A 24,922-nucleotide genomic window follows, 5' to 3' on the forward strand; every position below is an offset into this window, starting at 1 on the left:
TTGTTGGGAGGCTGTGGGACCATTTTATCAGATCTGAAGTCCTGCTGAAGGTAGAGGTCTGGACCTGCCCCTCTTCCTGGTTTCAAGTTTCAAGTCAACATTTAAGTTTTTGAACTTCAAACTCCTCGCTGCTATCGGTCTGTCTTGTTATTTCAACCATCCAACACACGAAGGTCTCCACTGCTGGTTCCTGGAGGCTGGACTGGGAGGAGACTCCAGGTTCTGGGTGGTACAATGTGGCGCTGCGCGCTGCTGCTGCCGCACTCGGAGGACGCATGAAGACTGCGGACAGTCGGAACCACATTTGGTGAGAACCGCGTAAGAGGTGTTTTTCTGGGGTCTGATCACTCAACGTGCGTGCGGGCGTCCACGTTGCGTTGCACGTCGTAGTTGGTGCTGCGGGTCCGCTAAAAAGTGTTTTGGGAATATTTAAGACGGTGTTTGTTTCGGATTTCTTTCTTTTAGGATGAATAAGGTGACGTTCTTCATCATTGGGAGAGCAACGGGGCGGGGAGGAGAGAGCAGGGTCAACGAGGACAGATGCAGTGACACATTTTTTGTAATGGTGACTACATAACGGATAACACTATTGTGTGTCTCTGTGAGTGTATAGTGGGAGGAGGAGGGGGGTCTCTGGGAAGGCAACTGACTGGAGGTGGTGGGGAGGGGTGGGGGGTAATGCCTCCCAGATGTTTGCAGCAGAAACATATGGTTCCTGATCACCACTGTGATGCACAAGATGTCTGAGCTCAGCTGTGTGTGTGTTACACTGCTACACAACTGTTGCAGACCAAGTCTCCGCGCTGTTTCCGCTCCCGTCTGGACCCACGGCATCTGCGCACAGAACCACTGTTGTTTCCATCAAGGCGACTCATCAGTGTTTCCATGTAGAAAGAGTCACTGGAGTGAGAGGTGGGCCACAGGTCAGGGATGTGTGAGGGTCTCTGCAGGACCGAGGGCTTGGGGGAAATAGCTAGAAAGAGGAAATGATGGGGACGAAAAGAGGAGGGGGATCCTTTTCTTGGAATGCTGCCCCCGAGTCTGCTGCTCGGAAAAGAAAGGAAACAGAGAGATTGTTCTTAGGAAGACAGACGTGCCACATTTTTGTGTGTGTTTCCCCCCTCTTTTGTTTTTGGGGCCAGTGTGGAGGGGAGGAGGGGTGAGGGCAGGGAGAAGGAGGGATTTGGGGGGGCGAAGGAGGAGGAAACCGTTGATGATTTCTTCTTCTCTTCACAGTCAAAGTCAGTCTACCTCCACTCACCATGAGAGCCCTCATCCTCGCCTGCCTGCCGGGTAACTATCAACTGCCCGCCTCTTGTCATTGCCGCCTCGCTTACTCTCTAAACAGGAGATCATGAAGAGCGAGAGGGTTTTATTAAGGAGCAGTCAGGTCAAGTCTGTGAACGTTCCATCTGCCATGAGAACATGTGCTTCTCCCGATGAGGTCAGAGGTGTCAAAGCCTGGCCATTTGGTGACAAGCCCAGGGCAGTGGAAGCCTCTGTGCAGACCCTCTGGAGTCTGATGGCATTGTCGCTCCAGGGCTGGTAAGACGGGGCATCTGCATGGCTTTAGAAAGTCACAACAAGGTGATGGATATCCTCATAAGTCAAGCAGGTATGGAAGGAGTTAGGGAGTCCAGCCAAACTTCAAGTTTATGGACTTGATCTGTGAGTCAAGGAAGCATTTCTGGAGCAGCATTTGAGGATCTTTCACCTTTGCTTCTACACTGTGTTTGTTCGATTTGCTGAGGCTGGTGCCCTCAAGCTCCATCATCCACCTGAGACGCAGAGTAGAGCTGCTGCTTCTTTCCATATGAACTCTTCACTCATCCCTTCGCCCACAGTTCTGCTGCTTGCTCAGACCAGGTACCAGGAGCCTTTGCCTTTTTTCGGTGAGTTCATTCAACACACACCACACCCACACATCTTCTGAGCTCGCCCTCAGAATCTATATGATCCGCTCCTCATTTCTGCTGATACCTCTTTTCATCGTCATATACACAACATATCTTTATAAATCGATTATCTGAAGAAACTAATGAGCTTTTTGCCCCCATCAAATTGACTCCACGACCTCTCAGAAGATTATGAGGAATATTTCCCAGGTGAGTTGGAACATTACTTCCTTTTTTAAGATCTAAGTCCCGACTCAACAGTAGTCCGTCCCCTCGCCAGTTGAGCCCTCTCCTCCTCCTGGGAGCTACCAGCAGCAGGTCCTACTGGGCCCAGTCGTCAACCCTGACAAAGCAGGTACGTCTGCTGCCTCCTGCCTTCAGCTGGTTTCTTTATTTCTCAAAACTAACATTTTCAGTCAGTGTTAGTGTCGGAGACTAATTTGGAGACCGAGCCCACGGAACCAGGACCTCTTGGTAGGTGATCCGTGACCCCTGAGATGTGCAGCAGCAGACTGACCCCTGCTGTGTTTGACTGTCAGACTGCAGGGAGGAGCAGTACCCCTGCACCCGCCTCTACTCTGTCCACAAGCCCTGCAAGCAGTGTCTGAACAGCCTCTGCTTCTACAGGTGAGATCAATGCTGGCGGTTGGTGCTGCTGAGGCTCTCACAGCCGCAACGTATACAGCGTTGTTTTAACCAACCTGTGTGTTCACTTAAATGGTCCTGGTGATGAGGACAACTGTGGATGGTCGCTGACCTGAGCCGCACAACTTCAAACACTGCAGCATTTCATCATCTGATAGCTCTTCCTTACTTTCACCTAGACCAGAGTTGGGCATATATTATGTATTGTGACCATTGAGAGGGGCCATCAAACCCAAGGAAAGGAGGGTGAGAGAAAATTGTTGTTGGCATCATGTGTGATTATGAAATGACACTTTAAAAATGCACACAAAATGTTTTTTTTTTTTTGTATTTTGGTTCATTTAAACCTCATTCCATTTAAAGATGTGTCTCATACATTTCAAAATCCACTTTCAATTCTTCTGTATTTTAAGGGACAAGAGATGCTCTTAAAATATCCAACAGAAAAGACAAACAATTAAGAAAAATAATCAAACAAGAAGTAGTATTTATAAGTTATAGTATATATAAGAAAGTAGTGTTTCAGTTGCATCATAATGAACAAAAAAGAAAACAATGTTTTGTAGGCCCACTCGCCCTCTTTTAGAAGTTCCCACCTTCCTGCCCCATTGACTCCAATATGAATTCTGGAGCTTGTTTTTTTCAGAAAATGGAAATATCTTTAACTTTAACTGGCTGCCAATCAGAAACCATGGACTGTAGAAACGTGAAAATGGGTTCGGCCGTGGACAAAAGCCTCAGGATTCTCACGGTTTCTTCATTTTAGTTTTTGTCATATCCTCAATTGTTCGAGAGTTTTTCAGCCACATCAAGGAACAGGTGCAGAGGACTCATGCGGGGGGCGGCAGGACTTGTATCTGTGCTGGTAGATTCCCTCCTGCTATTAATTCACTGTCAGTTGAATTGGTTTGGTTCACACCAGGACGTTCCCGTCGGCCAGTGTGAGTCACTCTAAGCAGGAATCTTTGGTTCTGAACGTGTTTGCGACACATCTGCATGACGTGAGCTCATCTGAGGGTGATTAGCGAGCTGGCGACCCACAGACTGCAGCCATTGTGGCTTCGCGTGGGTTGTTTTGCGTTTGGCACAGCTCAGACCGGCAGGCTGCTTTTCACTGAAGACGTGACAGAGCATACGAGCCAGGCACGGAAGTCTTCGCCTGGATTCAGTGGGAGCTGTAGCACAATCATTTCAATGGAACCTCACCACCTCATCATGTTGAAACCAAGAGCGCCCCCCACTGAGCTCTGACAATGACGCTCACCGTTTCATGAAGCCTCATGAACACATCACGAGGGAGCTGCATGTGCATCTGAACCGGCCCGTCCGTGTCGTCCTTCCCAACACACCGGTGACTTTGCCTCCAATCGCTGTGTTTCTTCTCCAGTTTGAGACGGATGTACGTCATCAACAAGGAGGTGTGTGTGAGGACTGTGTGTGCGCACGAAGAGCTGCTCAGAGGTCAGTCACCTTCTCCCCTTCCATGTTTACGTTCCAACTCTCACCTGCCTCTTTTTTCCCCCTGTGTCAGCTGACCTCTGTCGTGACCAGTTCTCCCGCTGTGGCGTGGCAGCCGTGAGTGGTCAGTGTGCATCGCTGGGCGGCAGCTGCGGGAAGAGCTGCGGAGGCTGCTGATCCGAGACACTTCACCCATCCGCCACTTCTCCTCGTAGCCTCCTCGTGTACGAGTCTCCCTAAGCTTCCGCGTGTATTGATAGTTAAAAGCTCCAAAGAACATTGATGATTGTACGGATCACTGGTGCTACCAAGCCTCCCACTGGTGCTAAAGAATCTACTTTCAGAGATGATGCCAGACTTTATTAACCTGCTTCCTGTTCGTTGGTATTTTACTGTATTTGTGTAAAGCAGTGATTCTTCAGTGCACTGACGTCACACTTCCACAGAAAGCAGACAAACGCCACATCAGTCCAAATGTTGGTGTCTCAGTGGCAGAAGAACCTTGAGAAGGCGATTGTGTACTACTGCTTTGTTTCACTGTCACTATAAAGACTCAGATAAGCAATAAACTTTTTTATGATTACAAATGTTCGGCTCTCATTCCTATATATATCCTATATACACACACACATATATATACACACATACTTTTAATCGATTGAAATGGATTATTAGTCTGTTAATTTAATGAGACTGCCAATTTTTTTACTGTTATTTCAGTGTTTAGTGTGTTAATAAAAATTAACAAGGAAATTCAGAGATAGTTTTGTGCACATCAGGAAAACAAAAAGACGAGTTTGGTTCCTGTAAAATGTCGGTTTAATCTGTGCAGAAAAGCACTTGTTTTCCCCAGACGGTTGTAGAACATTAGTAGAACATTAAATCTCTATGTTGTTTTACGACTAAAAAATGTGTTTTTTTAACGGTCTAAAATTCAGTGTCTGTTAAACCAACAAAGTTTTGGTCATTAAATCAACCAGCATTTCTGCCAGAGCTGCCTTTTTCACCATTGTCAGAGGTGGAGGTTCTGGTTCTGTGTAGCCATCAAACACTGAGGTTGAGAAGTCAGGACTTCTGTGTCGACACTAGAGACGCCTGACGTCGCTTCATCTCCTGCTGCAGCTGCTCCTTCAGTGTGGAAACCTGGAAACGACAGCTGTTGGAATCATGTACAGTCCATCAGAAGCATGTGAAGAATGAAGATTACAAAAACCATCTGCCTGCACCCCAAACTCACAGACATCGACCAGAAGGTTTCTAGAAGTGGCTGAAGATTGCCAGACGTGACCACTCAGGTGTGACATACCTGCTCCTCCAGACCTTTGATGCGGTTCCGGTGAGTTCTCTCCCTCACTCCCAGAGTTCTCTCCACCTCCCTGAAGCCGCTCCTCAGCTTGTCAGCCTCTTTCTGAGCCTCGTCTCGCTGCCTCGCCAGATTCTCACATACATTCTGGGACTGCTCCAGGTCGGCCAGCTGGGTCTGCTCATCAGACACACAACTTCAGCCCAGAAGATTCTTCTTCTGACTCGTACAATCGCAACAGACAAACAGACAATCAGTTGACACCTAAAAAAAAAGCTTCCAAAAGGCTTTTGTTTGGACTAAATCTAATTTCTGGCCCACATGCAGGAGAGTTGCTGTTGAGGTCTTGAAAATTCAACCTCCTGGGAGACACTGAGGCAACTGTTAACAGCAGAGGAGTCAACTAGCCTGGTGATGAACATCAGGTTGTTGCCTGCAGATGACTGTGGAAGCCACCACCTGTGGTGTAAATAAACCTCATCTCTGCCTGAGAAGCCAGCTGCAGTCAGTCGTCACAGTTTCGCTGGATTGGCTCTGGTTGGTTGTCCTCACCAAACCCTGGTCTACACGAGTATGTGAGGCACATTGCTCATTTCTGTGCTTGGTGATTTACACTTTTATAGGTATTGTTTTTCCTTTTCAGTTTAGCATACAGAGCTAGTTTAAGATACAGTTTACGCAAAAATATAACGGCATGGATTCGCAACTCTTTAATTTTCAGTGAAGGTCAAGATGAGAAATGAGAAGATGAGGTGGAGAAGTTTGGAGTCACTGAGTTCTACAGTGTGTCCAGACAGAAGGGGTGAATGACCTGGAGCATGAGGATCTGCTGCTGGGCCTCCTGCAGCTCCTGCTCAGCCGTGTTCAGAGAGCGGTCCAAACGGCTTCTCTCTGCTGACAGACGCATGCTGCCCTCTTCGCTCTTCAGCTTCTGACGCTCCACCTGAGGAGAGACGTGCATCTCTATCACGATCCTCTAGAACCAGTCTGGCTTTTGAACGAGTCTCACGACGCCTGTGCTGACCTTGTCCAGCGTGTTCCTCAGGGCATTTTTGTCCTTCTCCAGCCTGAGCGCCTGTCGCTCTGCATCTTTCTTCTCCGTCTCCAGCATGGCCACGGCCCTCTGCAGCGCACGCAGACGCTCCTCGGCGGCCGCCCGCTCCTGCTGCACAGACTGGAGGCTTCTCTGAACCTCAGCTAGACTGGCCGTGCGCTGCCGCAGCACCTGAAGCACGATGGGCAGCAGAGCGATACGTCATGATCGTCAGGCGAAAGGTCGGGTCACGCTGGGCTCACCTCCTGATGGTTGGTGGATTCTGCCTCCAGCTCTTCCCGTCTCAGTTCACTCTGGTGCAGCTCACTCTGCAGAGTCTGCACACGCTCAGTGAGGGCTGCCACGCTTCTCTTGGCCTCAGCAGATGACGCTCTGGTTTCCTCCACGCTTTCCTTCAGAAGAAACATCCATCGAGCTCAACATGGCCACCAACACTTGCACGGGTGTCACTCACCTCTAGGTGGCGTCTGTCTTGTTCAGTGGCGCTCAGTGACTTATGCAGCACAGCCAGGCGACTCTGAGCGCTGCCGTACGCCAGTTTCACCTCCTGGAGGTTCTGACTGAGAGAGCTTATCTTCTCCTTCAGTAGTGACTCGCTCTCCTGAGCTTTGAGCAGAGCCTGGCTCAGACGGTCCACCTCCCGCTGCAGCTGTGACGCCCTGGCTTCCCCTTCTGCCGCCTAAAGAGCCCAGGGGACACATTCAGCTCTCAGGGACGACCTCATGTTCTTACATTGTGAGCGAAAGAAAAGGCTCTTGAGTTATAATGTAGTCCAACCCAACCCGACACACTCCACCTGTTTGAGCAGGGAGTCTTGCCGATCATGGGACGCCTGGCTCTCCGCCTCCCGGTCTCCCACACTCAGTCTGAGTCTCTGCAGCTCGCCCTCCAGACTGCGCCGGCCCAGCTCCACTCTTGTGGCTCGAGTTTCGGCAGCCTCGAGCGCCTCCCGAAGTCTCCTCCTCTCTGTTTCCAGACGAGCTTCAGCTGCCCGTTGTTTGTTGAGCAGATCCTGCAGAGAAAAGTTTGCTTTGTTTGTGACTCGGTTACTGAAAAAGGATCAACATGAATACGTCAATAAGATGCAATAAGAGGAACCCTCTTTCTTGTAAACTATTATTCCAAAGAAATACCTGCTTAACAAACATTCTAGCTTGTCAAGTGAGATAAAGACCTTCCTTCCATTTTCCATGTTATGTTTTGAGGAAATGTCTACTTCCACCGAACCATCACTCCAACAACCTTTTCACCTCACCTCAAAACCATCTGCAAACTCGTCTGTTCTGACTCGAGACTCAAGTCTTTGTCACCTCAGACTGCACCAGACGCAATGACGTTCTGCTCTACTAGAATTCTATGTGAATTTGCTCCCACCTGAGTTTGTTTTTTATCCATCTCGGTGGACTGCAGCATTCGCTCCAGATCCTTGACTCGGTCACTCAGCGTTCTCCGCTCCCGGTCCGCTCGCCTCACGGCCTCCTCTTGCTGATGCAGGAGAATCTGCGTGCTTGTCAGACGCTCATCCAGCCCACGCTTGGCTGAAAACAATTCAGAATGTTTAAAGAAAATTCTCAGTTTATCACTCAGCAACCAGTAGGATGGACAAAGCAAAGAAACTGAGGTGTCACCTTCTTGGTGATCCTGCACTGTTTTTTGAAGATGAGAAAGTCGATTCTGGGCAGATTCTTTGTCAGCTCTCAGCTCCTCCATCTCTCGCTGCAGAGCGCTGAGCTGGCACAGAGCACCGTCCTTCAGAGTAACAGAGCCAACATGAACCAACAGAACACATTTGAAATGTTAACGACGTTGACATCTACGATGTTCACCCGCTCTCGCTGTGCGTCCCGGAGCTCCTGGAGGAAGTCTCTCAGACCGCTCCGCAGAGTTTCAGGCTCCAGGTCCGACTGAGTGAGCCCCACTGGAGTCTCCCCGCGATCTGGCGACGCTCCAGCAGACCCTAAAGTGTTCTCAGGTGTGCTCACACGGAATTCTGGCAAGTGGAACACATTTAAATAAGAAAGCTAAACTTGCAAACCTGGACCTAAAAGGGATTCTAATTCAGATTCTGACCTTTAGGTGGTGACAGAGAGGAGCGCAGTGGAGAGACGCTGTGATGGCGGGACATGTTGACTGGCGATGACGGGCTTCCACCAGGGCTCCGCCCCCTGACACCTCTTCCTCCGGCACCAATGCCCAGAGTCCGGGTGAGAGCCGACTGCAGGCTGCTCAGACGAAACTCCAGATCCCTCTTGGCAGCCTCGGCTCGAGTCAGCTCAGCTTCTGTGGCGGCCAGACGTCCCTGGGCTTCACTCAGCTGCAGGCTTGAGTGACCAGCAGAGTCCTGGGCCGTTTGCGCTCGCAGTGCCAGGTTCTTGGCTTCGTCTTGCAGCTTCTTCTCGCACCCTCGGGCCTCCTGGAGCTGAGCGGTCAGCTCTCTCTCACAGCTTCTCCAGCACGACTCAGACTCCAGCAGGCGCTTTTGGGTGTGTGACAACTGGAGTGGAAGCCGCAAGACTGTCATTTAAGTGAAAGCATATACAAGCTCAACTCCTGTTGACGCTCACCTCCTTCTTCAACGAATCCCGAGCTGCTTCAGCTTCTTTTAACTTCTGTTTGAGGTTGTACATTTCCTTGCCTCTCTCCTCCTCTCTCTGCTCCTCCAGTGACATTCGAGTCTCCAGCTCTGCCACCTCCCTCCTTTTCTGCTCCTTCTCTCCATCCAAGACCTTCAGCTGTCGGGTCAATAAACGCAGCTGGAGAACCTTCATTCTGAAACAAATCTGGGTTGAGTGAGTTGTCACCTGCCGGCGAAGCTCCTGCAGCTCGCGCCGAGCTTCCAGTCGTGACCTCTCCACCTCCCTCAGGCAGCTGCGCAGCTCCGTCACCTCCTTCTGAGAAGAGGACAAATTCTCCTCCAGGACAGTGAGCTTCTGCTCCTTCTCCTCACATTGTCGCCTCAAACTGACAAACAAGCCGATCAGAACTTCAAACGAACTTCCTTTGCAGAGCCTACGTCCTCACAGTCACCTGATTCTCTCAGACTCCGCACCGCGCAGAGCTTCTCTCAGCTGACTGTTGGACTGGCTGAGAGCGTCTCTCTCCTTGGAGGTGTCATTCACGCTGCGCCGCAGATCTGATGTCTCCCGTCTGCGGGTCTCAGCCGTGTCCTCGGTTTGGGCCAGTCGGTGCTCCACGTCCATCATCTCTCGCCGCAGATGATCCCGACTCGCCTCGCTGGCCGAGAGAGAAGCTCTGCACTGATCCAGCTGGAGGTCAAATCATCAGTCCATTAAAAGGATATTGTTAGAATGACATTTTGCTTACATACAGTAGCACATTTCAGAACAGAGACAAAGTAGGACTTACTTTCTAATGTTATAATATTTTTCTATATATATATATATATTTTTTTTTTATTTCGTTCATGACAGCACTTTATTCCAAAGCACTTTCCTAGTTGGTGGGATCCCCACTGACCATGGAAATAAAGTTGATTCTGATAAAAAAAATGTTATAATATATACGAATATTTATTCATATTCACACATTACTATTGCATCAGTATACATATGAAAATGTTGGACTTCTGCAGTAAGTAGGAAAGTAACAGTAAGTCTGCAGTCACGTAGACGTTAGTGAGTTTTGTTAACCACCTTAAAGATGTTGCTGTGGTGTCAATAAAAACATGACTCATCACCAGCAGATGATTAGACACAGCCTCCAAAAGAGTTCCTTGTTTCCACACAGTGTTTGCACTCCAACACCCACCTACCTCTTTCTGGGAAACATCAGCTCGAGTCTGCAGATCAGCACAGGTCTCTCTCAGACTCTGGAGCTCCCGTTCATAGAGCGCGTTGGTGTCCTGCAGTTGGGAGCGAAGCTCCAGCAGCTCACGGCTCACAGACTCCACCCTGATCTGCAAACACACAGCAGGGACTCATCAGACTCCGTAACCAGGAGCTTCATCAACAAGTCTTTACCTCTTCTTGGTTTTTAGAAAGAGCAGCCTCCCTGGAAATCCGCTCTGCCTCCAAGGTCACCGTGGCCAGTTCAGCCTGCAGAGCAGACACTCGGTCCGACAGCGCAGCCTTTTCAGCCTCCTTCAGAGACAGAGCCTGGAGAGGTGACATTCATTTAAACTCAGATGGTAACACACACAAGCACAGTCTTCACACTTGTGTTCAGTATGATTTTGTTTGGCGGGATGGCAAAGGATAAAGACAATACAAGCCAGATTGGCACCATGTCACTCAATGAGATTTCTGATGTCATCACTTGTCTGTCAGGCTCAGACCTGTTGTTTCTCCGTCTCTGCCTGCAGCAGACACTGATCTCTGTTGTGGGTCAGGGTCCTCAGTTCACTCTGCAGCTCCTCTCTGTCCCTCTGTGCCCTCTGAAGGTGCTCCTCCATCTCCAGTCTCATCGTCCTCAGCTCAGAGTCATGAGCCGACAGCAGGTCTTGCCGCAGGGCCTCCTGTAACCGACCAGCAGAGTGGAACATGAGTCGTCGCGGTGAGGTCAACAGGTGCAGCAGTGGAGCAGACCAGCACCTTCTCTGAGATCAGCTTCTCCACCTCCTCCTGGTGTTCTGATTTGACCTTGTCTAAAGCCTGTCGGATCTCCAGCTGTGCCGCATTGAGAGTCTGAGTCAGAGCTTGTTTCTCTTTCTCAGTCTGAGCCAACAAGTGCTCGGTGTCCGAGCGGGCGCGCTTCACTTCAGCTGCGGGCCAGAAAGTAAACAAAGAAGCAGAGGCAGATCCAAGACATTAGCTCCATAATCTGCCATGGTGCCGTCCAAAATGTGTTTTGCATGAAACTGAGCTGTTTAAACACCACTGATTAAGCCCGGAGAGACAGATGGGTTTATTCATCAACTTCAACAAAAACATCACTTAGCAAAGAGACCCGTCGGCCAGTTTGCAACACTAATCCCGTTCAGCTTCCAGCCACAGGCTGCGCAGCATGGAAAGAGGGAGGCCGTGCAGAAAGGGCAACTCTCCCAGGGAGTTTGTAAAATGTGAGGGATGACGGATGAAAGAGACATAAACAGTGAGGAACAGCAGGGCCAAGCTAGAGCTAATAAACGTGCTGAGAGTGGAAAATAAAGTGAACTTCACATTAGGATGTTAAACTTTTCACAGCCCCATGTTCAGCACCTTCGTAAAAATGTGAACAAAATATGGTCAATTCAGGATGAACTAACTTGCCGCTTAAACAGAAAACAACCAGCTTCTGAACAGAGTCACTGCTCCATCGCGCTCGAGTGCAAACAGACACAACAAACCATATTGAGTGTTTCAGTCTGTTTTCTATTTTAAAATGGTGATGAGTGACGGATGTACTGGAATGCATTATTTTCATTCATTTTCCTGGGGTCATTGGAGGGCTAGCACTTTTATAAGATCTCACCGGTGGCAGTCTCACAGCGGAGCCGTAGGTTCTGGTTCTCATTTTCCAGTTGCTCTCGTCGGGATTCCACCAGGACAAGCTGCTGCTGCACCTCAAACAGACTGGTTTCGAGGGACTCACGCTCCGACCTGCAGGTTTTATGACACCCGAATCATATGCTGAACCGTACAGTACCGTTTGGTACGGTGTGGAAACGGACACTGCATCACTCACCTGAAGGCGGAAAGCTCTTCAGAGAGTACGGCGTTTTCCCTCTCGGACGCGGTCAGCTGAACCACCAGAGCTGCTTTGGCTCGGGCAAGTTCTGCCTGGCCCCGCCCCGCCTCCTCCAGAGCCATTTCATTGCGCTGTCCTTCTCCTCTCGCAAAACTTACTTCTGAACCTAGGGAGGTCACCTCGCTGCAGAGCTGTCACGGAACAGAGCAAAACACTGGATCAATTACCTCACCGACATCACAACTGACAGACAGAAAGACAGGAGGAAAGATGGCAGGAAAGAAAGAAACAGACGAGAGAGAAAGAAATCTTTAAACTGACATAAAACAGTGGGGAAAAAGGTCAAAATTCTGCCTTAATAATCTGTAATGCACCTGAGTCACTCGCTCTTGCAGTTTAAGTCGTTCCGATCGTAGCATCTGGAGCTCCGCCTCCATCCCGGCCCGCGTCAGCTCAGCGTCCTGCAGTGATTGGTGCAGAGCGATGCGGGCAGATTCCAGCTCCATCCGGTCCTGCTCCAGTCGGACCAGCTCGTCTCGGATGGTCAGCTTTTCCTGCTCCGCCTCCCGTCTCTGCGTCCGCAGCAGACTCCTCTCGTCCTCCAGCTGTCAAACAGTTCCGACTCAGACTCAGAAGAATTGATCATATTCCTGCCCGATAAAGGGATGCCACCCTCACCTGGAGGATGTAGGTGTTCAGGTCAACCTTGTCCTGAGCCAGGCTCTCGTTCATGCCACCCATCTTGGCCAGAGAGTCTCTGAGAGCTGCCTCCTCAGACTGCAGCTTGGTCACCAGCAGGGAGAGCTCCGAGTTCCTGCTCTCAGCCTGCACACACAGCAGAACAAATAAGCTAAATTATAATGTTTCAAATACCTCTACTGAAGTGGTGAATACCCTGGTGAGTGACTCAGACAGTTGGGTCTTCTCCTTCTCCAGCAGCTGTCTCTCCTCCTCCACCTGCTGGTGACTCTCCCTCATTGAAGACAGTTCACCGCGCTGAAGAGAAACGCGGTTCTCGCTTTGCTCCAACTGTTTCTGACTGAAGCAGAGGAAACAAAACTTCATGAATCCCGAGGTTCAGATTCTTGATCCTTCACTTCAGAGCCTTCACCAGAGCCTCAGCAGTGTGTCATTTCAAAGGTCATTATTCAACCAAAGTAGCGCTGTTTTTAGTGACAGACAACCAATTTGAGAAAGACTTATCATCCATGATAATACTTTCTGACATGATAGTTGCTGACACATCTTCTCCATGGCTTCACCTGAGCTCAGGCAGATTTAATCGAGCAGATTATGTGGATTAAAATCAGCTCGGCCTGATCCCTGTTTATTAAAACTCACATCCTCTGTGTCTCTGCTCTGGCGCGATCCCGTTCGTGAACGACGGCCTCCTTCTCCTCCTTCTCGTGATCTCGCTCTCTCTGAGCGGTCTTCACGACTGACTGAAGCTTCTCACAGTCCATCTGTAAGATCTGATAGGTGCTCTGAGTCGCCTGCAAGTTCTTCTCCAAGTTCATCTTCTCGCTGTGAATCCACGAGAACACAGTCAGACAACAAGAGGCATCTCGTGACGACAAAGCACTCAGACCTGGCAAAGGAGTCTCTGTCCTGCTTCACTCGATCCCTCTCCCTCAGAAGAGTTTCCCGCTCTCTCTGAGCAACATCTCGCTCTCTCTGCAGTGACTGACTTTGTTGTTCTGCCTCCCTTTTGAGTGACTCCATCTCGGTGAGCTGTTTTCTTAGCTGTTGTAATGTAGACTGGGTGGAGAGCAGTCGACCCCGAACATCCTGAAGACAAGACATGACACTCTGGGTTCAACAACAGAACAGGTAGGAAAATAGCATAAACAGAAACAGAAATACAATCACCGTCATTGTGATGGAAAACAATGACTTGTCACATTGTGAAGGACTTCAAATTAAGATTTTAAACAAAAATGTGTTTGAATATTTTTAAATTTTAAGAACAACATTACTCATATTTGAAAGAGTATACCAACCAAAAGTTATTTATATGCAATACATTTGTTAATATTAATTTATTTATAAAATACAGTAAAAAATCTTCAAATACCAGCTAAATATAGTAAAAATATTAATTGTATTTAAAAAGTTACATTTTACTGAAGGTTAAAAAGGGGAATCTCAAGACAAAAAATCTTTCTTTAAATACTAATTTTGAGTAACCTATAAAAGTGACAAAACTTAATTGCTACATAAAATTTCAAATGCCACAAATGGCCTTGGATTTTATTTTTTCTTTGGATGACTGAATTGTAATGGGGAGTTTGCAGGGATTTCAGAGGTGTTCACCTGCAGCTGCAGCGTCTTGTTCGCCACTGCTGAGCGCACAGCTGACAGCGCCGTCTCCGGGAGAGCAGGTAGGGACGCCGACGCCCTCCTCTGGGGGGATGAGCGACGTGGGGAGGAGCCACGGAGCAAGAGCATGAGAGGAGCCGCGGAGGTGTCCTGGTCCGCCTCTGAAGAAGACTCACCGTCCGATACAAGTGTCTAAGGAAGCAGGTGAATATTGTGATGTTGCCGTGACTGGTGAGAGGAGAGGAGGGTGGCTCACCTGAGCGATGTCCCGCAGCGTGTCCAGCAGCAGCTCCGAGTGAGATCTCATCAGCTGCAGGTCGCTCTCATCATTGCCACTCTGCTCCTGATGGGAGACGCGGAAATGCTTTTCTTAAAACTCCACTAAAGCTCAGGACTATTGAGATAAAAATGGACTAACGCCTGGCGCATGTTTCTAGACAAATTATTATCCATTTGAGCCAAATTAGACATGACACATCTGTACACTTCATCAGTGGAGACCTGGGACCTTCTGTGTGTGGATGGCTGGTTGCGTTCCGCTGCTGAATCTGTCATTTTAAAATAGCAACACACCGACAGTGGGAGTGAAAGGAAAACACAGGCGAGACGTCCACCAGCAGAGGAAAGATTCTCTCACCTCAAGCCGTCTTGTCAGCAGGATAATCTCTCTGTCTCTCTCCTCAACTCTGCCCTTTAGTCGCTCCACCTCTCGCACAGAATCAGACAACCTGAGGACGTTTCCATGATGAAACACAGCCATACATCAAACATAGCTGGGTCACAGACCTGACGTTCAGCTCGCTCCTCTCAGCATCAGTTCTGGTCTGCAGATTCATCATCTCCGTGACTCGCTCTCTCAACTGTTGCTCCATTTGAACCCGCAGAGATTTCTCTCTCTCCCTCTCCAGAGCCGCTCCACCTTCCCTGCTGTGCAGCGAAGCGCACAGACCTGCACAGGAGAGCTGAGCCGAGTGGGACGTCCGAGCCAGTTCATTTCGCATATCTGACAAGTCCCTGAAATAGGAGACACAAGGCTCGTGACAAAAACAGAGAAAAAAACACTGAACCACACATGCTTTTTCACTTTTAACTGATTCACATCAGGAATTAATCCAGGCTATTTTCACCCTAGGTCACCATGGTAACCAAAACATGATGGCACCCTACAATATCTGGTGTGTATTTTTGTACAAACAGTAAAAAAGACATGCGCCACTTTCTGACGCAGTTGAGTCACAATTCCATTTTACCTCTCGGTGGCGCTCTTCAGCTCGCAGACATGCCTCCGAAAACCGACCACCTGCCTCCACAGGGCGAGGAGTCGACCGTGCTCGCTGCTGAAGTAACTGTTAAAAGACTGAGAGAAGAGAGGGTTTCAAGTCTTTGCACACAAGAGATGCTTGATTCAAAATACACATTATACAAATATTCATTTTCAAACTGCTCCAGGGCTTGGTTTGCACCACACTTACTGAGTGCATTAAAAGGTTAAACAAATTAGATATTTCGTTTTAACACATTTTCTAATTCATACACATACGTAAGAGAGAAGATTTTAAAGCCCTCACCTCTTCTTCTTTCCTCCAATCGGACTCCTTCTGCTCCAGCTCCTCCCTGGCTTTGGTCCAGTCAGCAGTGAGCCTGCGGATGTCCTGGCTCAGGGCCTCGTTGGCCAAACCCGCCTGCTCCAACTGTTCCCTCAGCATTGCGTTCACCGCAGAGAGACTGCTGCTCCTATAAATGGAAGCAACTGACGGTGATGACCAAAACAATGCAAGCAACACCTAATAAACATTTGTCATCAGCTTCAACGCCAGTCACAGCACTGCTGGGATTGTGCCGTGTCTCACTCCTGCCACTCGAGAGATAGATTTTTTTTCATTTGTGAAAAAAAAAAACACACAATGATCCACCATTTCAGTCTCACATTACAGGTGCTACCTTTGCTGCTCTTCCTCCAGGCGGATCACAGCATCTTCCAGAGAGTTTTTCATAGTCGATTCACTCTGTTGTGTTCCATCACCCTGATCCTATGGAGGAGAAGTTTTGAATTTCTTGCCTATAACCTCTAACCAGCAGGAGGTCGCTTGCACTCACGCTCTGCTTGTGTACCTCAGTATTCTCCGACTTCTGCAGCATCTTCTCCAGGTCACCGCACTTGTTTTTGTACTGAATTACCTGCAGCCAGACAAAAAAAACAATCATTAACAAAGCTAATTTCATTTCAGACCTCAAGGTGAAAGCAAGCTTCTCACCTTGGCTTGCAACTTCTGGACAAGGAGAGCTTGTCTCTGCTGGCCCTCCTGATAAGCTGTGAGTTTCCGTTTGTAGGTGGCCTGCTCCTCGTCAAGTCGGCGGCGAAGATTTAAGTTTTGTTCAGTGAGACCACGTGACTCGGCTGAGTCCTGGTCCCCTTCTCCCATATCAAAGCACAGTGTCTGCTCCAGCTGTTTGATGCAAACCAACAACATATTCACATGGTTTGCTCATTCATCTAACAAATTCATCATGTAATGTACACATCTGCACTCCACATATTGTAAGTGGTGTAAACTTTTTCACTAATGCTCGACTAAAATGGAAGAGCAGAGCCATCTCCTCCAGACGCCCCCATCGCTTTCCCACTGAAGCCCCCTGTTTACAGTCACCCAGGGTGACAGCCACCATGGCAACAATCCACTTCACTTCATTCCAGACCCCATTACCTTGGAGACGGACAAATCTCAGACAAAGAGAGAGCGAGGAAATCAACACTATCAGAATTGGGAAAGACCATCCTCCTGTCTATTTTGACCAAGGGATGGTGAGAAGTGTCTTACTCGTTCACTTATGGCGCTGTACTTGATGGCGAGCTGGTCGCGGTCTGCTCTGCTGTGGGCCAGCAGGTCCTCCAGTTTGGCCAGCTCTCCATGCAGCAGACGGTTCTCCTCTTGGAGGGACATGACCGAAGACATCGGTCCGGCTGCAGAGCGACACACTGAGTTGACTTCGCAGTGTTTCATCATGAGGTTATGTGCAGTGTCTTACAGCTTTGGCTGAGATTCTTAGTGACTATCTCCCGGACCCGAGCTGGCAGGCTTGTAGGGGGGCCATCCGGTGAAGGACCTCGGACTGTCAGCTTCTTCTCCTCAGACAGAGCACTCTCCTCCACCTTCTGAGGAGCCAACATAGAGCAATAATCAGGTGCATTTCCATCTTAAATCATTCCTGGGTTTCATGCAAACACAACAGTTGAACAGCCAAACACATCTCGTCTGAGCAAAGAAAAAGAAGGGACGTCAAAAAGCCATGAGCAGCGCGTGTCAGGCAGGTGTCGCTTACCTGGATCACCGACTCCAGCTTGTGGGAGTCAGTGTCCGAGCTCTCGTCGGCGCTCATCGCAGCAGAACGAGACCGACTCTGAGAGACACAAACGCCGAGTTCTAGTCCGTCTCCATGAGAGAAGTCGCGGTCGAACCTTCACGTGTCTCGGGAGGAGCAGAGGAGAGGAGTGACGCTCCGGTGCAGACAGACTCAGATTGAGGGCAGCAGCCGGATTAGCAGGTTTAAGACGCGCTGACCTCCGTCAACGCCTCCGCCGTGACTCCGCTCCCTTTTACAACCAAACTCCCTCAAGTGAATCACTGCGGAATGACCCTCAACTCACTTCACTGCGAGGCTCTGCCTCCGATTGCTTTAGCCTTGCGAGTTGCAAAAGGAAGCACAGTAACAACTTGAAAACATTTCAGTTACATTCGCGCCCTCTTAGTCAAGCTGCAAATATGAATATCATATCATTAAAAGGGACAGTCAAATGTTGAGCAGTTGTTCACAAAGTCGAACGCGGTGCAAGATTGAACCTCGCTAGCAAACAACAAACAAGCGACATAAATGTTCACGTCACCATCTCTGTGTGACAACTGCAATAACAGTGACTCAAAAATATTTCCAAAACCTTAACGCACCAACACATTTCTTATGTTTCCAAATAAATACATTTGCTTTCTCTTGCAACAGTAACCGCAAAAACAAGCTTGTTCATTTTTGTCCGAGCAAACTTGTTTATTTATCACTTTTATGTTTTTCCTACTAATGTAGAAAGTAGACTTCTGTTTGTCCCAAAACATCTTTTAAGAATGTGGTCACGTCTGTTCACCCTGTTTATGTCACAAGCGTGCAACGACACAGTAACACACATTTCTAAGGATACTTTTCTAAACAAACACGAGCAGTGAGACATTTTTCTGCCTTACATTACCATGACAGGACAATATTTATAATAGCAGGATTTTAGCAGACACACTATTTCCAATTAATCGTCACATTACAACTTCAACAAAACGACACATTCTGGAACTATGAAAGCAGATATTAGTGTCGCATCCACGTCACATTCTTCATGATGTTTGGGTCGTCATGGTTACATGATAACAGTGGACCATTGTGTCCAGACCACACCCCATCCCAGACCTGACTTCCACCTATTGTTGTGAGGACCCCGTGTTAACGCTTCTATTAAGAAACACTGTGATTATTATTATTACATCCCTCAAAAGGCAAGGATCATAATCTTAGGTGTGACTGGTGCGTAGGAACCAACCTTTATTTTTCTTTTCCCAAATCCATGCTCAGTCATAAATTCTTGTTTTAGAATCACTCAATTGATGGGTATCATGTCCTATTATTTTACCCTTGTATGAGAAAATACAAATTATTAAATTAATATTATCACTGTTTATTTATAGAATTGGAGTATGACAGATAAGTTATTTTTCAGGACATTATTTTCCCTTCCCCATTTTCTGGCTCTGTTTTTCTTCCCTTGGCTGTACACTGAAATGTTTAAATCAATAAAATACGATTCTATTAATGAGTATCGCGCATTTTAACTGAATTTTAGAAATGCAATATTGAAAAAAATATTTACACAGCTTAGTTCTGTAATCAAAATGCACCACTTAAATCCATAGTTCTACTTTATAGTTTATATTAAGAATAATTTGATATAAATCTAAGAAACTGTAACATATAAATAACATATTTTAAGGTTATTGGCAAATATTGTGGCTCCTTAGTAAATCTGACCTCTGATATACTTTGCTATATTACTAACCAATAATCTGAACAGAAAAAAATGTGGAGTTGAATTGTACTTTGTGTGACAAAAATGAGCTACAGGTCTGTTGCTCTGCATTTTAATAATATAATAAGTCAGGTCAGGTTTTAAATAAACAAAATAGTGCATGGATTCTTGGCACTCTGGTTTCCTCTCACATTCCAAGCGCTCAGAGAGGTTTATTAATGCATCACAATGCACAAAGGTGCCTGTCAATGTGGGGACCTTTCCAGGGTGTCCCTCGCCTACAGACCCAAGAAGGAAGAGTTCCAGCTCAATACGACTCCATCGAGGAATCAAGGTGATGAAAACAATTTGGAGATTAAAACACAACCTAAATGATGCTCGAACTTTTACCGTCTTTGTTATAAACGTTTCTTTTCACAGCCAACTTTGGAATAGCGGCAGAGAGAACGACCGATGAACAAAACACAGTAGCATTAAAGTACGTATTTTTGCAAGAATAAATGCGACTGAATCACAACTTTCTATTCGCGCGCAACTGCAGGCGGTTTGTATCGCTGTATCTGTGACGTGTGGGCGTGAGAGACCGTGTGATTTGTGCAGCATCCGAGACATCGGTGCCAGCGACCTTAAATCATCAACAACAATCGTCATCGCTTCGCAACGCAGCGTCTCGGAATGGTCTCACCTGAGGTCAGCGTCTCCTCTCCTCTCTCTCAGTCCATTCATCTTCTCACTTGTTTAGTACCGACGCAGCTCTTCTCCTCTTGTCTTCCGACACCGTCCATGTGTTTTCCGGGGAGGGACTTCCAGTTCAGCCAGTGACAGGCTGCTCCCATGGCAACAGTCCTATCACATGCTGAGGAACGAGCCCACCCTCTCAAAAGCCCTCACTAAACACGCAACTTTGACAAAAGTTATGTCACTCCAAAAACGCTCTCATTTCGTTAAATATCCCTTCCTTTGTTATTTTTATTTGATTTACTAACTAGCTCAGGCACATTCAAGCCAATGCACCATCACTGAACAGAACTTTCAAAACCACTGGACTCAAACAATGAAAAAATAGCACAGAAAATACAAAGGTGAAATATACCGTATATCCTTTATTTACAAAACAGTTTTATACATTTTAGTTGTGTTGCTTTAAGAAAGGCACTTCATCAAAGGCTCAATGTAAATATTCAGAAAGATGGTAAAAGGCCCAATTTCAAAAGGACAGTGGAGCAAATGAAGGGCGTCGTCTAAAACTACTAAAAAGGTGTACTGGAGGACATCAAATTTTACCAGGGACAAAAATGTTTTTTAATGTTTAAACAAAAATGAAATAGACAGACACACAAAGCTACATGAATAAAACAAGTCATTTTCCTAAATGGCCAAAACAGCTGTGAGATGAGTGGAGGCGACACCATCAAATCAGAGAGCAGTGGATCTTTTCCACGCACTTCTCTGAGGAGAATATTACTAAACACTGTCAGAGTACAGAGAGAAAGGGCCCTGTAAAGACAATGTACACTCAACTGTTTGTTAGTTGAGAATTTGGAAGCTCATTTCTCATTTCTTTGCCATTATCATCCTGTCCATGGAATGTGTAAACCAGAGTGTGGAGGATTTTTTTTTCAGCTAAACTGTACCCATCCTGATTTGACGGCGTCTTTCCCAGAGCTGTGGATGAAAGACAGTGGAGGATGAGGGTGATGAAGACCAGAGACGCCATCAAATCAACACAAATGTATGGATGAAGGTGAAAAACGGGTGCAATGATCTCAAGTGAAATCACGGTTCAGGTGGAGTGAAAAGGTGTTAATGGGAATGTGATCACACTGAAATAACACACCGGTGCAATTTTAGTCAGGAGTTTATCTCGGGACATTTAAAAGTCTTTATATTCAAACCAAATCATGACTTTTCCTAATAATTTAAGTATCATGTTGTTTTTTTGTTTGTCAACTACATTGAAAATATGAAAGTTTCAGCTACCACATCGGTTCATGAGGCCAAGACTGAAACTAAAGTATGAACCCCTTCGTCTGCGAATATATATATATATATATATATATATATATATATATACACACACACACACATCTTGTGAGGACTTACTTGGAGCCAGCAGATGTAAAATCCCCCCACAAGTCTGCACTGGATTGAACTTCAGGAGCAGGAGACCCAAAATCTAAAAGAGAATCTAATTTGGACATTATTTTAAAAGTAGGAAGAGTTTGAATATTATTATTTCATCAATTTTCCCGGGGGGAATCGTTCACCTGTGTTAGTAAGTGTAGGCGCAGCTGTCGTGACTCCACCAGGCGGCGCTATTACGCCTGGAGCCTTCACTCCTGGTGGAGGGGGAAGAAGCCCTCCTACTGCAGGTCGAGGTTTGGATCCGGCGGCGTCTTTCTTTTTGAGGTTCTGTGACAGAGCAACTTTATTAGCTTCTGAATGTTAGAGGGGTTTGGTATGGGTTCATCAGAGAGGAAGTTTCACCCCAATACTGATCTTGATCGTCTGTCCCTCCTTAAAGCCCAAGTCCAGTTTCGGAGCAGAACTCTGAAAGGCTTCTTGCTTGGCGAGCTCACCCTCTTGTTTGACCCTCCTGCAAAAGTGATGGGCACCAATGTAAAAATGACAGGATTATATGGATTAAAAGAAAAAAAACAACACATACAAAGCCTTTTCTACAAGAAAGGACCACAGCATAACATTTGATCTGACTTGGCTGGAATTGTTCTGACTGTATTCGCAAAACAGTTCCACAACCGTCTGATACTGTGCATTTACCGTATTGTACTGCGTATTTCCTGTACACTGTATTATCATTTGTTTCAAACACAGCAACCACTGCAGCAAGGAATCAACTACAAAGAAAACCCCCATCTCATTCAGATAAAACTGCTTTCAGTGTGTATCCCTGTAGAGATGATGCATGATATCAAGGATGTTGCAAACTCAAAGAGAATATGAAGTGTCACCCACTTAAAGTGGTCTTGTAGGGCTACATTGAAGTCAAACGAGTCCCCACGATCCGCAAATCCAAGTCCGATGAAGGCATGGCGTCCTGTCATCAGCAAGAAGCATCAAATCATTCGGCGTTTCAAGAGACACATTTAGTCATCAATAAACAGACTACGCATATTAATCCAGAGTCTGAGAGTTTCAATAATAATGACAAAATGACGTGATTCAAAGGTGAAGGCCTTGACATTGGCAAACACAGCAATATTATTTTGCCAGAATATCATTTTTTTTCAAGTATCATTTCACAGTTCAGCTAAAGCGCTACAAACTCGATTGACATCTCTTACCATTTCCATCCTCTATCCGAATCACAAAATATCTGCTAGAATCCGTGACTGCTTCGACCGCACAACCTGGATACTGCTCGACTGGAGCCTGTGCGAACAGCTCCCCTGGAGAGACACCAAAGAAAAGAGTTGCTGTCTTTGTGGTGACATTCAAAATCAGCTGAATCACTCTGTTCTGACTATTATGGGATGTGTGAAGCAGTGTCTGACTATTATTTACATACAGTAAGTAATAGGGATGCACCAATACAAGTTGTTTCAAAACAAGTAGTGTATGAGTACTTGAGTATTTTTTTTGTATTTCTTGTCCCTTAAAAGACATCGTAATTGAATATAGATTTTGAAATATATGATGTAGCCTTACATGGAATGTGTTTTAAATTAAATAAACTATAACTTTTTGGCTATATGTTTCATAATTTTGTAACTACACCATCACTTTTCTTGTTGCTGTTCCTGTCCTGCTGGGGGACTCACTCTCACTAAGCGCCTCATCATCAGCATGCGAATATTCCTCTTCAGAATCTGCTTCGCCTCTACTGTGAAACTACAGCCTCACTTATGTCCTCACCCAGGGGGTATTTTTAGTCCCTATTTACTCCAAACACAGCTACAAAAGGAGCTCAGAGTGAAGTTACAGGTGGGCGCCATCTCTTTGTGTTATGTAGTAGCAACATCACGCTTCGTTTTTGCAGCATGACTTGTTTAAAAGCCTCAATGTTAACCGTCACAATTTTATGACTGTGGTGCCAAAAGGGTTAGAGAATGCTGTACAAGGTTCACAATAAGAGATCTCCACCAACCTGTGTTTTTGTCTTCCAACTTGATGAAGGCCACCTTGCCTTTAGCGGTGATTTTCATTCTCCCACTCCATGTGGGTTCATCCAATTTCCAGTCAGCAGCACTAAAAACACAAGAAAGATTATTTACCTGTCCTAAAGAAGGCTATAGGTTACACAACCTTTAGGGGGCTCGTTGAATGCAACTCAAGTTAAGAGTGTTTGAGAATGCTCTAACGTAGGAAAAAAAACAATGACGTGCATTTTCCCCAAAGCTGGCAGATTTTTTTTTTTTTTCAAAAGGAAGTGAAGTAAAGTTTTCTACATGTCAGCACATTTCGCCACACTGAGATTTCATCAAAGTAACATTCATCAGATTCAGTATTTTGACATCATCCTGGATCTGCGGGAAGCCAGTTAAAAACAGGCAGATGCACTCGTCCTATCTGGAAGCGCCTGGAAAGCGTCCCAAAAAATCATTTATTAAATCCCTCTTTTTGGTTTGGGGGCTTAGACAGCTTTTTTCCAATATTTATTGGTTAACTAATTCCAAAAACAAGAAAGTATTAATCATTGCGTTATCGTTTCATCATCATTCCTGTATCATTACAAAATCAAATCAATAATCATCATATATTCGTGCACTTAAAAAAAATAATTTTAAAAATTGTGCTGAATGGTGATCAAACTGAAAATAAAGTCCAGGACGCTCAACTCAGAGTGTCACCAAGGGGACACGATGGAGTGCGTAAATATCAAGGGTTGGAAAATGGAAACAATGGCTTAAGATTTCAACAAAGGATGAGAATTCCTCTTCACTGCAGTGTTCAAACTGCTTTTCATTGTATAGGGATTAAATTGTGTTGGGAAAAAAGGTATGGTTTATAGGAAGGGATTAGTAGTATAGTTATGTGACAGATGTTCAAAGACAATAAACATACACGATATGTCTGTGGAATAGTAAAACGGCGACCATTGTCCATACAGTACTTATGATTCCAGCACTAAAAACCCAAGTACAGGTGAGAGACAGGTTCCGCCATTGACTCTCGGACGCAGACCGGGTCCAGTGAGAGCTGAAGGCCGGAGAAGCCAAACGACAACATCATGTAGATAAAACGGACCGAGAAAGAATAGTAGTACTATAAAAAGTCTGCAAGTATGCAATGTGCATATAGTTTTCAGTGCGGCAGTTTGGTTTCAAATCCACGACGTGACCACACTGGCTGGTTTAGCCAACATCTGGCTGTCCGAGAAAGGACGTCAGCTCGAGCCGTCGACTATCATTAACCGTGTTTTCAGTCGACACATGCTGCGAAGATACACTCACCGGTATCCACGGTTCGACGCCCGCGGTGGGATTCGGTAAACATGGGCCTCAGACTTTATACATAAAGTAGACTCATAAGTGTCGTCTTCTGCCATTTTGTCAAGTGTCACTTGATCAAAAACCCAACTTCCGACTTTCAATGCATAG

General features: G+C 46.5%; 2 protein-coding genes across 10 annotated transcripts; one reads left to right on the forward strand and one right to left on the reverse strand.

Annotated features, from left to right (window-relative positions):
* Positions 1-214: 214 nt before the first annotated feature.
* Positions 215-4,555, forward strand: mfap2 (microfibril associated protein 2). Of its 2 annotated transcripts, none has more exons than XM_053868057.1 (9): positions 215-307; positions 1,237-1,293; positions 1,845-1,892; positions 2,082-2,105; positions 2,176-2,250; positions 2,316-2,369; positions 2,435-2,522; positions 3,928-4,001; positions 4,072-4,555. In XM_053868057.1, exons 2-9 carry the CDS (start codon positions 1,263-1,265, stop codon positions 4,173-4,175), a joined length of 498 nt encoding a protein of 165 aa, XP_053724032.1. In that variant the 5' UTR covers positions 215-307; positions 1,237-1,262; the 3' UTR covers positions 4,176-4,555. The 2 variants fall into 2 exon arrangements, with proteins under 2 accessions (XP_053724032.1, XP_053724033.1); XM_053868058.1 differs by having other exon boundaries at positions 2,085-2,105.
* LOC128760535 (rootletin-like) lies at positions 3,260-24,910 on the reverse strand. Of its 8 annotated transcripts, XM_053868004.1 has the most exons (38): positions 20,047-20,209; positions 17,621-17,698; positions 17,327-17,453; positions 17,119-17,276; positions 16,555-16,746; positions 16,397-16,477; positions 16,241-16,329; positions 15,868-16,033; positions 15,550-15,656; positions 15,086-15,313; positions 14,937-15,027; positions 14,556-14,642; positions 14,294-14,491; positions 13,569-13,768; positions 13,322-13,504; positions 12,875-13,019; positions 12,659-12,805; positions 12,355-12,585; positions 11,978-12,171; positions 11,765-11,892; positions 10,906-11,075; positions 10,650-10,829; positions 10,336-10,470; positions 10,128-10,271; positions 9,383-9,621; positions 9,157-9,316; positions 8,920-9,087; positions 8,426-8,849; positions 8,182-8,345; positions 7,984-8,104; positions 7,730-7,893; positions 7,152-7,367; positions 6,810-7,034; positions 6,598-6,747; positions 6,326-6,526; positions 6,113-6,244; positions 5,305-5,478; positions 3,260-5,154 (listed from the first exon to the last, which is right to left on the reverse strand). In XM_053868004.1, the coding sequence occupies exons 2-38, from the start codon at positions 17,675-17,677 to the stop codon at positions 5,011-5,013; spliced, it is 6,120 nt and encodes a 2,039-aa protein (XP_053723979.1). In that variant the 5' UTR covers positions 17,678-17,698; positions 20,047-20,209; the 3' UTR covers positions 3,260-5,010. The 8 variants fall into 8 exon arrangements, 7 of the variants coding, with proteins under 7 accessions (XP_053723979.1, XP_053723981.1, XP_053723978.1 ...); XM_053868006.1 differs by lacking the exon at positions 20,047-20,209 and having other exon boundaries at positions 16,412-16,477; positions 17,621-20,017; XM_053868003.1 differs by lacking the exon at positions 20,047-20,209 and having other exon boundaries at positions 17,621-20,016.
* Positions 24,911-24,922: the final 12 nt, after the last annotated feature.

The sequence above is a fragment of the Synchiropus splendidus genome, chromosome 6, assembly GCF_027744825.2.
Source record: "Synchiropus splendidus isolate RoL2022-P1 chromosome 6, RoL_Sspl_1.0, whole genome shotgun sequence".
Lineage (NCBI taxonomy): Eukaryota > Metazoa > Chordata > Actinopteri > Syngnathiformes > Callionymidae > Synchiropus > Synchiropus splendidus.

What these genes read in the sequence shown, in the direction of transcription:
- mfap2 (XM_053868057.1), top strand. Translation starts at nt 1,263, where the DNA reads ATGAGAGCCCTCATCCTCGCCTGCCTGCCGG. An exon ending in GGAGCCTTTGCCTTTTTTCG is followed by an intron (nt 1,893 to 2,081) that starts GTGAGTTCATTC and finishes ACGACCTCTCAG; the next exon opens with AAGATTATGAGGAATATTTC. An exon ending in TTATGAGGAATATTTCCCAG is followed by an intron (nt 2,106 to 2,175) that starts GTGAGTTGGAAC and finishes TCCCCTCGCCAG; the next exon opens with TTGAGCCCTCTCCTCCTCCT.
- LOC128760535 (XM_053868004.1), bottom strand. Translation starts at nt 17,677, where the DNA reads ATGAGCGCCGACGAGAGCTCGGACACTGACTCCCACAAGCTGGAGTCG. An exon ending in AGAAGCTGATCTCAGAGAAG is followed by an intron (nt 10,830 to 10,905) that starts GTGCTGGTCTGC and finishes GGTCGGTTACAG; the next exon opens with GAGGCCCTGCGGCAAGACCT. An exon ending in TGGATAAAAAACAAACTCAG is followed by an intron (nt 7,368 to 7,729) that starts GTGGGAGCAAAT and finishes TTTTCTCTGCAG; the next exon opens with GATCTGCTCAACAAACAACG.